This window comes from Leuresthes tenuis, unplaced genomic scaffold (genome assembly GCF_036924035.1).
Source record: "Leuresthes tenuis unplaced genomic scaffold, fLeuTen1.0.hap1 SCAF_20, whole genome shotgun sequence".
Taxonomy (NCBI): domain Eukaryota; kingdom Metazoa; phylum Chordata; class Actinopteri; order Atheriniformes; family Atherinopsidae; genus Leuresthes; species Leuresthes tenuis.
In genome coordinates this window covers 32,762,847-32,775,312 of record NW_027325374.1, presented here as the reverse complement: position 1 = coordinate 32,775,312, position 12,466 = coordinate 32,762,847, and the positions used below count along the sequence as shown (strand labels likewise).

General features: G+C 41.7%; 1 protein-coding gene across 1 annotated transcript in view; it reads right to left on the bottom strand.

Annotated features, from left to right (window-relative positions):
* reep3b (receptor accessory protein 3b) overlaps window positions 1-3,760 on the bottom strand; it is a 43,745-nt gene extending 39,985 nt beyond the window's left edge. The window contains exon 1 of the mRNA XM_072373460.1: window positions 3,415-3,760. Within this exon, the coding sequence (XP_072229561.1) occupies window positions 3,415-3,446 (32 nt within the window). The 5' untranslated portion in view covers window positions 3,447-3,760. The remainder of the gene's footprint in view (window positions 1-3,414) is intronic.
* Window positions 3,761-12,466: the final 8,706 nt, after the last annotated feature.

Genomic DNA, 12,466 nt, shown 5'->3' with positions numbered 1-12,466 from the left:
TTTAAATAGTCAGTGGGGTTACATGAGTACCATTGGATCGGATTAATGGCTAAATTACAATAAGATTGAGTTATTAACTTCATGTAGACAACTTAATCTGACAAAAATTTGGACTGGATCGGGTTACTCGCAATCAGATTTTGGAAGTTTTTTCAAACTTTGTTTTTCTCTCAAAACTGCTGCGGCACCTTCCACCTTCCACTGCTGCGTCTGGCTTTCTGTCCTCATGCGCAGTAATGGTAACCGGGGTCAGCCATGATGTCACAGGAAGTTAATCCAGATGGGCTCTGGTATCATGACTACCCGGCAACGGAGCTCAAAAGTGTGAGAGCATTTTAAGAAAACTAAAGACAAATGTGTGCAATGCAATATCTAAAAGGCAGAACTTGCCTTCCACGGCAGCACAACGAAGACGCACGAGCACCTGAAAAGGAAGCATGTTGTTGTGGCTTCTTATAAAGAGGAACCGTCATTCTTGGAAAGCTAACTGGCTAGTTAGCTGCTAAAATTAGCGTAACCAGAGAGTTAACTTGCTGCTTACTCATATTATTAGCTGTAAACGTTAACATTAGCGATGATGATTTGATTAATTAGCCTTAGCACACATATTTCATGTGTTTTCTGTAACGTTATAACAGTGATGTGTTTGAATAGGAATGCTAATGTTTTCTAACACTACGTTTCAGTGCTAAAAAAGTATGTTCATCTTCAATGGACGGCTTTATTTCAACGCTATCTACATGCACACCTCAGCAAGCAAATGTCCTGACTGAGTCCATACTGAACATGTTGGTGTTATATTTGACTCAGTGAGACCAAAACTTTTTGTGAATAATTCCTTAGTTTCAGGTGCCTCCCTCATTTGATTTAAATGCCAGAGACAAATGAAGGAAAGAAAAACAAAAACCTTAAGTATTTATTTTTGTGTGTTTGCTACACAGTTAAATAACTGTTTGTTTCAACAAGCTGCATGTTTCATGAAAGGGTTAATGAACTATGATATTAATTGTCTTTTTTTTTTAGTTAGCATATACCTTAAACACTCCAAGCTGAAAGATAATGGTTATATAAGAGCAGCTGCTTCCTGGTGCTGTACGTTTTACATTCAATATACGTATGATCCGATTAGTCGACTAACAAAATGTTCTAGAGACGACTTAAAAAAGCAAGACCCCCTTCTTTATACTAGATCTACCACCTCTCCTTAACCCACACACCCACCTCCCCACCCTGCAAGCAGCTGAGAAAACAGGCTTTTAGATGGGGTTTGACTCTGAGTTCCAGGTCAATTTCCCTGGTTTCCTGACATCAAACACCACCAACAACCAGATGGAGGGAAGGAGAGCACAGAACAGAAAAAAAGAACAATAAAACACAGGGAAACACAAGAGACATAGAGTAAAGGGGGGGAAGGGGAGGGTTCCAGTGATCGCCATCATTTTGAGGACCCAGCTTTGAGCTTCAGGAAAAATCATTTGATTAGATGACTTTTCCCCTAAAAACACAGAAGGTGGATAGTAGAAAGGACTGCTGCTTTTGCAAATAGGATGGAAAAGGGGGGGAAATAACATATAGACTATCATTTACACTGGGTCTCTGAATGTTCCCACATTAGAAAAATATGATTGAGTAGTTCAAACTATGATTTTCTGGTTTTACTCAATCTTATTTCATAGATTTTATTTAGAAAGGTTTTCTTGTCAATTGTAGCATAAATTAAGCAAATATTCTTTGTCTCCAACAATTATCAACACGGTGTCGTAGCTACCCAAGTACTAATCTGAACCACTTTTACAAACAAAATGTCATCTGCTGCTCACAATGACAGAAAGATTAGAACTAATGAAACTGAACTTTTTCACTCATTCTCAGTGACAGATTTGGTCATGTTCCGTGCACTTAGGCCCAGCAGGACAGTTTGGTTTTTAATGGTAAATAGTACTTATACAGCACTATTGTAGACTAATTTGAGCTCTCAAAGTGCTTTTACACTATATGACCCATTCACACACACACAACAGTATGTCTTATGTGATAGAGGAAAAAAGAACTGTGGAGGCTGTACAATTGTACAGAACAATTGTACAGCCTCCACAGTCGAACCACCAACCTTCCGATTGGCAGACAACTCTTATTTATCTTATTTAACATGTGCTATTCTAACTGATTGATATACTATTTCTGTTTAAGTAGTACAGAGATGTTTATCTGCTTATCTAATTTAGCAATACATCATTTAATAGTGCTTAATAATGTTGATTCATTTTGCTCATTAATATCTATCCTAATGGGACACCCCCACCATAAAGCACGCAGTCAGAGGTTGCTTTGATGAGTATTCAATAGCCTCGAGCTTAACCAAAATATAATCAGTGATTTTGGATTGATCCTCAAAACACCAAATGAGGGAATATGTTTTGAAGACTGATATTGCAGTGTTTAATAGAGTCAAAGTTAAGGTAATGGGATGATTTGTAGCTCTGGCATCAGAGCCAAACACCCCCACGCTTCATGTACTCTGATCCAGCTCTGGACAGACCATAAGGAACCACTTCTCAAAATGAGACAAGAGTCTTTTACAACCATCTCTGAAATTCTGTGTCAGAGGAGTTGTGCTTGAAGGCAAAATGTGCTAAATGGAAAGGTATTTCTTTTTTTTCTCCACCACTCCCTTCTGGTCTTTCCACCACATTCCAAGCCCCATTACCCTGAATTATGTAACCACTGCTTCTGAATATATACACACTGGAAAAACAGAAGTGGGGAGAGGAAAGAGAATGGCATAGGGCAAGAGAAAGAGCTGAATGAAATACATCACACTTCCACTGTATTAACCCGAGATGTCATTGACATGTTTGGGGAAAACTATCCATGTACATAGTAACCAAACACAACCACAAAAAGCCAGTCGACTCAGTCTGTGCGTTCAGCCTCACGGTTACCTGCTTGAGCTGGTTAGTTAATAACACCTCAGCTCCATCTGACCTGACTGGGCACGTAGAGACTTACGAGTCATTCAACGGCACTAAAGACAAACACACATTCAGTTACGGCAGACTCACCAGCAGCAAAGATGACTATGAATCACACACACGGTGTTAGCATGTCCTATAGACTCAACAGCAAATCATTCCGCCACAAGGCTAACAAGTGCGGGGACACAACACATCAATATCACAAAGGGAAGAACATTGAGGCGTCTACTAATAATTTTACAACCTGGTATCTCCTGTTCATAAAGTTTTTGCAGCAATGTAAGACTTAGAGCACTAAGGTCAAAACTTAGCTTAACCACGACACCAGGTCAGCGGAGCAAGCTAACGAAGCTCAGCCCATTAGCTGCGCTCATTTTTATCTGATGTCAAATAACTTTTGGAACTAGTTGGAAGTGCTCTCGACGGTCGTTATACTCACACAACGCTTCTCGAAATAATCCAGGACACCATATCTTCTGCTTTTGTTGTGTGGAATTGTGTCACAGGTAGAGGACAGTCCCGGTGGTTAACGTCAAGCCCTACAACTGGAAACTTCTTCAACGAAAACTTCGATAAGCGAATCCAAGAAGCAGCCAATTATCTCGTTCTTCATGGGTGAGCCAACGCGGCGAAAAGACCTCACTGTTCGGTTTTTGTCGTCATAGCTTGATAGTTAAATGCATATATTCTCTGGACAATGTCGGTTGTTTTGATGCAGCTATGCAGCTCTTTTTTCCGTCTCTACTTTCCTGCTCAGTTCCTGATACCGAAGCTGTGTGCGGATGGCTGACAAAGGCTCTGACGTCAATAGGAACGGAACAACCTCCCGTACATACCATTGGCCAGTTCAGGCTATTTACACAAACTATATATTATCATTGGCTGGCCATGACCGACCGGTGCCTTTTGTGTTTGAATGGAGCGATGGAATTAAAATGAGGAAAAAAATTTGCTTCGTTTTTGTAGGTATTGGGTTGCATTAGTAAAAGGTTTGCTTTTTTCAGCAAGTCATAATTATAAGCCATATTCTCCACATTTTACAACCAAGGATGCACCGAAATTAAATTTACTGGCCAAAACCGAAAATGAGGAAACACTTACTGAAAAAAACTGAATAATTCCAATCATCAAGAGAAAGGCAATGACGGAATTTGCTGAAGTTTCCAGCTTTGATGTTGAATAGGAAAGGAATATGTTTCCAGGCATGTACATGAGACAGGAGCCTGAGGGTTTAGTCTTCGAGAAATATGCTTTCTTTGTAAACAGAAAACAAGATGAAAATTAAAAGAAATGGGTAAAATGAAAGGTAATCTACCATTTTAATCTGTCATTTTCCCCATTTCAATTCAGTGCCAATCTAATATTTTTTATTTATTGTATCTGCCAGCTGAGGCGTGACAGTCCATCAAATGGCATCTCAAGGCACTTCAATTAATACAGTACAATTAATTGTAATCGTTATCCAATCAAATCAAATTAATTCAATTCAAAATTATTCCATTTTATACACACAGAGCCAATTCATAAACAATTCCCTAGCTAAGGAAACCAACAGATTGCACCGAAACTTTTCTTCAGTCCAATCTCCCGTCCTGAGCGTGCCTGTGGCGACTGTGGAAAGGAACGACTCCCTTTTAACAGGAAGAAACCTCTGGCAGAACCAGACTCAGGAAGGGTGGCCATCCGCCTCGACCAGCTGGGGTTTGAGAAGACAGAAAAGAGGGAAAAGAGGGGGGAAAAACACCATAACACCATTCAAAGGATACCTGCTGGAACAGGGAAACACAAGTTAATAACCACAATAATGTCACATGTATATAAAAATCATTTGAGAAATTAAACAGGAGGAAAAAGAGAGCAAAGTGAGGAAAGGTGTGACAGATGAGGTCCCCCAGCAGTCTAAGCCTATAGCAGCCTATAGCAGCCTAACTTTGGGACAATTTCACCTGAGCCATCCCTAACAATAAGCTTTTTTTGAGTAATTCTGAATGAATAAATGATGTCTTGTATTTCAAGCCCTTTCAGTAGCTTTCAGTAGTATTGGAAACTGTGGCTGTATTTTATCAGTACAAAATATACTGTTTGGCTTTGTTTATTTGCTCAAATATCTAAAGCCAGACACTGCTTGTGGAGCATGGTTATTGCTTGGATCCAGGGACAGGTGTGACTGCATTTAACCTTGGGAATGTAAGTGCTCGGGGGGTTGTATGTATGGTGCATAGCTCTGCACTCTGGGAGTGGTGGTCTGGGGGTTCCTTTTAGTATGTTACCTAGAGAGTACATTAGGCTAGCCACACTGTACTGTGCAATTTCCCTGTAATGTTTTGCTTAATTGTCATGCAACAGATTCCAATCTCTGTTGACATCATTACATTTGGTCAACAACCTTACCGTGTCAGAGACAGAGAAGGACAAACTCTATAAACACAGACAATGCTTGCTTCATTGAGAGAGAAATACCTGCGGGGGGTACTTGAAGAACACAAAGTTGCTGTCATCGTTGTCTTCTCCCATCTATTTGGGTTCCTGCAGCGTGTCCTGGGTCTGCCCATAAGTTTTGATTTAGTTTTAGCCTAATAAAATATGATTAATAAAAATATGACTGTTGTGTGTTATTATTCATGAATTTACTGTTATAGTGCTTTGTAAGCAATCCAAACCCTTTGTTCTGTATACTTGTCCTAAGAGTGTGAGTGTAAATACAGAAATTCTGTTCCCATCTAGGCCCAATGTTGCAATATTACAACATTTCTAATACAACAAGTCTGAAAATCCTTCAATTTATGCATCAGAGGCCTCTTTTAACAACAGAGGTGGAAAATAAAACTTTTCTGCGTTTTCTATTTTAGGGTTTTACAGGGTTAAGCTCTACGGTCTGCATAAAGAGATGATGTTTCTTGTCACTATGCAGAAAAAGAAGAACACTGTCTGAAATCTCAGGGTTTTCCATATATTCCTGATGCAGGTTTTTTTGCATATGTAAGCATGGCATGTCCATGTGTATAGAGAGGGTTGGGGGTGTGGGGTGGGGAGCCTCTTGTTATTCATGACAGCAGCTGCTGCAGTGTGAGGGAGATTCCCAGAGGAGCCTTTCCAGTCATACAAAGCACACCTCAACACCAAATCCCTAACTGCTTAATACTAATGTCCAATTACAGCAGAGCAGCTAAATCTAACGATAGCAAACATTTTGGTAAAAATGTTCTGAGATCATTTCCATTTTTCTATTACCACTTAATCTGTCAGTCAGGAGCCTATCCCAGCAGTCATTGGGTGAAAAGCAGGGTACACCCTGGACATGTTGCCAGTCCATCACAGGGTCACACAACCACACAAATGCCTAAGGACAATTTTAGAGACACCAATTAACCAAACATGCATATTTTTGGACAGTGGGAGGAAGCCAGAGTACGCAGAAAGAATACACACATACCCAAGGAGAACATGCAAACTCCACACAGAAAGGCCCCAGCCAGGAGTTGAACGTGGAACCCTCTTGCTGTGAGGCAACAGTGCTAACCACCACACCACGTGCAGTCCTGATGTTATTTTCATTTATTAATTTTTTTAAGTCATATTAGGTGTGCTGTTGCTCATGTAAGGAATCACCTTCTGTGACGTGAACACAGGGCTGTTCATGACAGCTGTTCAATTTTTGTCATTATCATGAATTGTTCTGCAGTTCATTGGACGAACATACATTCATAGGATTCTGTTGTCCAGTATTTTTCAGTGAGTAAATGTTTGTTTTCTTACTGATTTCTATTGTTGGTTAATCAACTTAATAGGCGATTTTAGTGTCAAAGAATGTGTACAGTATTACCCAAAAGTTGTTGTGTGTTGCCTATCAGAGAAGGAAAGACAATTTGAGCCCCACTTATCAATGCATTTCAAGCAAATGAGAAAAAAAACCTTTTAAGTCAACATGTTAATGTTAACAGGTGATACCTTTAGTTCACCTCCTTGTAGTCCACATTTAGTCACCTTCTGCCACCAATACTCCAAGATAGCATCTGTCAGATGCAGATTAAATCAATAGCCCTCAAAGTAATGGATGGTGTAATGATGAGTACTTATATCTTTTTCACAAGGTCTATGTAGTATCTCACAAATAATTTGGTTTTGCAGCAGAAGCTTGGTACAATGATTTGATACAAAAACAACATTCTGCTGGGTCTTTCAGAAATAAAGATAAAGGCCTAACTACTCTTAACTGTTGCATAGGCAATTCATTTGACAATTTACATGTTTCTTAATGTCACATTGCAAAGACTTGAGAGTTTGTTATCTACATTATGCATGAAATTATAAATTCAGAAAACACTGAAAAGTCTGAATGTGCACAGTGAAAAGCTGTAAACCTACAATGAATGCCTCCCAGGGCTTAACAGGCTGCAATGAGAAAATCTCTGAAATTATCTCTATTTGTTAGTCTTACTATCTGTGGACAACTCATAGGGGCTGACAGAACGCATCTACCTGTAGTAGGTTTTGGCTGCCACTCAGGACAATCTTAAAAGTATGTGAATTAAAACTGATATTGAGGAATGCTTTGCAGATGCACCCCTTGGCATTTCAGAATTACATGCTTTGCAAACGGCTATCTGTGGGTCTTTCTCTGAAATTATAACCCCACCGCAGACATACTGGCTCCAACCCAGGCATGCGCACTGCTGCAGTTTTTGCTTAAGTCACAACATCCCGTTTCGGCCATGTTGTTTCGTGTAAAAAGTCTTTCGGCCCGAAAACTGAAAAGGCTGCAAGCCTATGTCAAGAGAGAGAAAACAATTTTCTTTCCAAACTAGACTGCTTGGTTTCCTTAGTTTCACTTACAGAATGTTTTAAAAGTGGTATGGTAGTAATACAAGTCTTGGCTGCAGTACTGTGCAATGTTAATTTTACCCTACAGTGTAGTCTTAAGGATTGTGATCATTTTCAGGACCCAAAGAATGATGTAAGTAAGTAAGATTCTAGGCGTTTAATAAAACTCAGAAGGTGACAGCAGAATGTGGAAAACGATAATGTGGGTATCAACCCCTTGGGCTTCAAACTCAGAACAGCAAATGGCGCTGGTGTGGAATCTGGAGAGAACATTGAGATGACTATGTGACAAAGTATCGGAGATAACTCCAGGTGAGTATGTTAGAAGAGGTCTTACAGGTGTGAAGCAAGGATGGTCTCAATGAAAAAGGTTGTTCCCACAATTGACGACTGCCACTTAGTCACCGAGATGATGTTGAGCAGTGATTAGTACTATTCCAACAGCATCTGCTTCTCAGAAGAGACTAGGAAGACTGGGCCATTCCTTAGATGAGAGCACACACCAGGTAACTGAAGCAGAACCTCCAGCAAGAGGCTAAGGAAACCAAAACCAATATTCAAACCTCTTCCGATACTCTTCTGAGTCCTTTCCTCTTCAGAACAACTTACTCACATTAACAACCCTCCAAAAGGGGAAAAGACATATTCAGATGCAGAGGCAGCAAGCTGAGTAAGAAAGTCAAAACAGGTCCAGAGCCAGAGAATCCAAGAAAATTACACTTATTTTAGGTTGATGTGGAGTTGGCAGAAGCAGGATCAAAAGCAGGCAGAGATCTGCAAAAAAACAACAAAGACAGAAACAAAGGCAGAGCACGTGGTCGGGTACAGAAGGCAGGTAAGTTCGCCAGGAGACAGGCTAGAAGGGCAGGTTGGAGGCAGGCAGAGTCGTCAGCAAGAAATCAGGTAGGTTGTGAACGCTGGAAAGTCTTGCATGGATGCAGTAGAACAATCTTGCAAAGGTGAGAGTGCTTGAGAGGCTACATGGAGGCCTGATGAGCTGCAGGGAATGAGCTGCAGCTGAACTTAAAGGTGAGTTTAGTTTGGCTGATTAGGTTGGAGTAGCTGGCAGGTGACAGGAAAATAACTGAGGGAGATGGATAGGAGGGAAGACAGGAAGGATGAACTGTGACACATAACACTGGATCTTCAACTATATGACTTGCTAGGGTAAAGAGAGGATCTCAGCTGTCAACTGATCACCACCTGGTAGTGTACTTGAATCAGGCAGGGGAGGACGCTAGACAGGATCAGTTCATGCAAGCATCGAGTGAGGTTGTGCTGAGAATGTTGGCAGAGGCTCCAGTCCAGTATTTCTTCAACGCCCATCACTGGTAGAGCTTCTCTGACATCCCAAGGGAGGCAGGGGACAGAAATTTGAGGTGAAAGGAGCCATCAGGCTGAAAGAGTCCTACAGAGCATTGTTAGCTTTTGGGACCACAGAGACAGCTAACAGATACCGATAAGGAAAGCAGAATGCAGCTTGGGAAGTCTCAGAGGCGAACACTCTGATGTGGGAGGAGTTTGGTGAGGCATGGAACAGGACTTTCGGTTGGCCTCCAAGAGATTCTGGAAAACCGTCAGCTACCTGATATGGGGTAAACAGTGCTTTGCCAACACTGTTTACATGGGGAATGGAATGCTACTGACCTTCCTATGAGAATATAATACGATGGCAGAAGGAATACTTCAAGGAAACGCAAATCTCCCCTTTGTCACAGTGGTCATAACCTTTATGAATAGAAATTTTAGGCACAGCCAAGGGGTGGATGGCATCCAGTTTGCTTGGCTATGGATTGCATCATTGCTTATTGCAGACAATATGGTCCTCTTGTTTTCATTTAGCTAAGACATCCAGCAGAGAATAGAACAATATGCAGTTGAGTGTGATGCAGCCAGGTTGAGAATCAGCACCTCCAAGTCTGAAGCCATGGTCTTCAGTAAGAAACAAAGGGATTATCCACTCCAGGTCACTCAGTGGGGTTACATGGCACTGTAAAGAATCGGATTAATGGCTAAATTACAATAAATTACTGAGTTATCAAGTTCATGTGTACACCTTAGTCTGACTAAAAATTGGACCGGATCGGGTTACAGTCGAATTAAGACCCCGATTATGACTCGGTTGATAGTCACACTAAATGTACTTGTAGACGGTGAATTGGACTTTGTGTTCTGCACATGCTCGATATTTTTTCCCAGGGTCGTGACCCACAAGTCAAAAGAGGCGATATTACTGTTGTTGTCGCCGCCGCATTGCGTTTGTGCCATAACCATGCTCACCACAAACGAAATGTAGAGGGACGTAGCTTCATCTTGCTCTTCGTTCGCCGTCTTTGTCGAATGCCTGAGCTAGTTGTTGTTGTTGGTGGTGGTGAAGAGGTCAACTGGAAGTCGCTCTATTAGCAATAGTTGAAATAGGTACAGCGCCACCTATCGTACCGGGGTATGACATGCTTTGTGCCAATGATTCGATTTATTCACTGCCATATATACTTGGATAATTGCCCTTGCTCAAATAAAGAGCATAATCCAACTATAGCTATAATCAAATTAATCTCATGTAGACCCACTGACAACCTCAGGTGTAAGAGTATGGGTATTTTGCAGTCTCGTTCATGAGTGCAGGCAGAATGGCGTGGGAGATTGAGAGATGGATTTGAAGCAGCATCTGCAGTGATGGGGATATAGGTTTTTTTGTAGTGAAGATAGAGCTGAGCCGAAAAGCCTCAACTGTGCCTCAACCAACCCTCAACCGTGGTCATGAGCTCCAGTTAGTGATCAAAAGATTGAGACTGTGATGTCCTCCTGGAAGGGCTGGAGGGACAGCTGGGAGGAGGGAGACCAGGGGATCTCTGCTATGTGACCTGATCTCAGAAAGACAACAGAAAATTAATGGATGGATGTAAAAAGAAGAAAGATAAGTCTATATATTTGAATTGATGCTAGCTGTCTTTTCTGCTAAGCTATATTACTAATTTTAATTAAAAAAAACCAAAACAAAGTAAGCAAATTAGGTTGTATCATCTGAGAACACATTTTTCTACTTCTAATTAAAGGACGGCTCCAACCTTTCCAATATTTAGACTGGAATAGTAATAGAAGGGCGGTGTAACAAATTTCACAGGCATTGTGTATGACAAATTTTAACTGAGTAATAGGTCTCCCAAAGACGCCAGAGGAAGTCCTTTTTGCCTGTGGTCATCAGACCGTTTACTCCATCTACCTCAGTTTGAGAGAAGGTCAGTAGAAACTAGTGTCGTCTCCTGAGGCCAAACGTCACTTTACCCAATGCCACTTCTTACAATGACACTTTCTCCAGATCACTTGTTTGTATGTCTATGTGATTTATTTTTTATTTTCTTGCTTCTCTTGCCTCTTTCAGCCCTGCAGCCCCTTGAATGACATTTAACCATTTCTTTCAATGTTATCCCTCCATCTCAGTCGTGCTCCCGCTTCCTCTCTCACAGCTCAGCCTGTATAAAACTCTGTCAGTGTTATACTGGGTAACCTCCAGCGACGATGGAGCAGGGATCTCTCTGATGGATAACCAGACATCGAGCAATGGATGAGTGGAGATCTCTCAGGCAGACAGCCAGACATCCAGCAATGAAGAATGGAGATCTCTCAGGTGGGTGGCCGGACATCAGGCGCAGTCAAACCCCTGAGATGTCTGGGACCAGGACTAACTGAGGCAAGCCCACCTGGGCCCCCTCTGTAGCAGGAACAGATAAAGGCAAGCTCTCCTGACCCCCCTCAGACACAGGAGCAGGAACAGGAACTGGGATCCCTTTAGAGACAAGAACGAACAGAGGAGAGTCCCCCATTGGGATCCCATGCCTTTGAAATAGGCACAAGAGGAGGAGTGTCCCTCTCTGGGACGACTCAGAGGCAGTGGGTGCCAATGGTGGCAGCATGAACCAGGGCTGGAATGCAACTGGTGTGGACAGCAGCACAAAAGGCAGGGACTTCCTGGACTGGCGTTCAGAGTACGGTGCTCTGAAATGTGTTGCTCCGAAGACTTGGACACTGGGGACTGGTGCTTTGAAGCAGATGAAGGTTTAAGCTCAGATACAAACTCAAGCCAAGGTTCAGACAAAGGCTGGTGCATAGGTGAAGACTCTGATGATGGCTGGGGCTGGAGTGAAGACTCTGGAAAGTCCCCAGCTGGGATTTTAACCAGAAACCCTCTTGCCGTGAGGTGACAGTGCTAACCACCGTGCAGCCCAAAACCAGAGATAAAAAACAAAAAGACAGCTAACAAAGAGGACTAATGGACTAACTTAACAGATGACTTAACTGACTGACAGATTTACCACGTGGAACAAACACACTTACTATGAGAAATGATAGCAGGAGACACTCAACGAACTGGCAAGGACAAAAGGAAAACCAGGAGGATATAAAATGAGGGAGTGATTACAAAATGAACAGCAGATGAGGAACAAGAAGGAAGGTAAATTCATCAGAAAGTACAAGGGGGGAAGCTTAACAAAATAAAACAGGAAGTAAGGAAAACCAATAGACAATATGAAGTATCTGACAGAAATGAACTACAATACAAAACATACCATAAAAATATGGAACATCACATATTACTTGCCCAGCTGTCATTGGATGAGAGGCAGAGAACATCCTCTTGTATATGTATATGTCATCTGTGTTAGCCAATG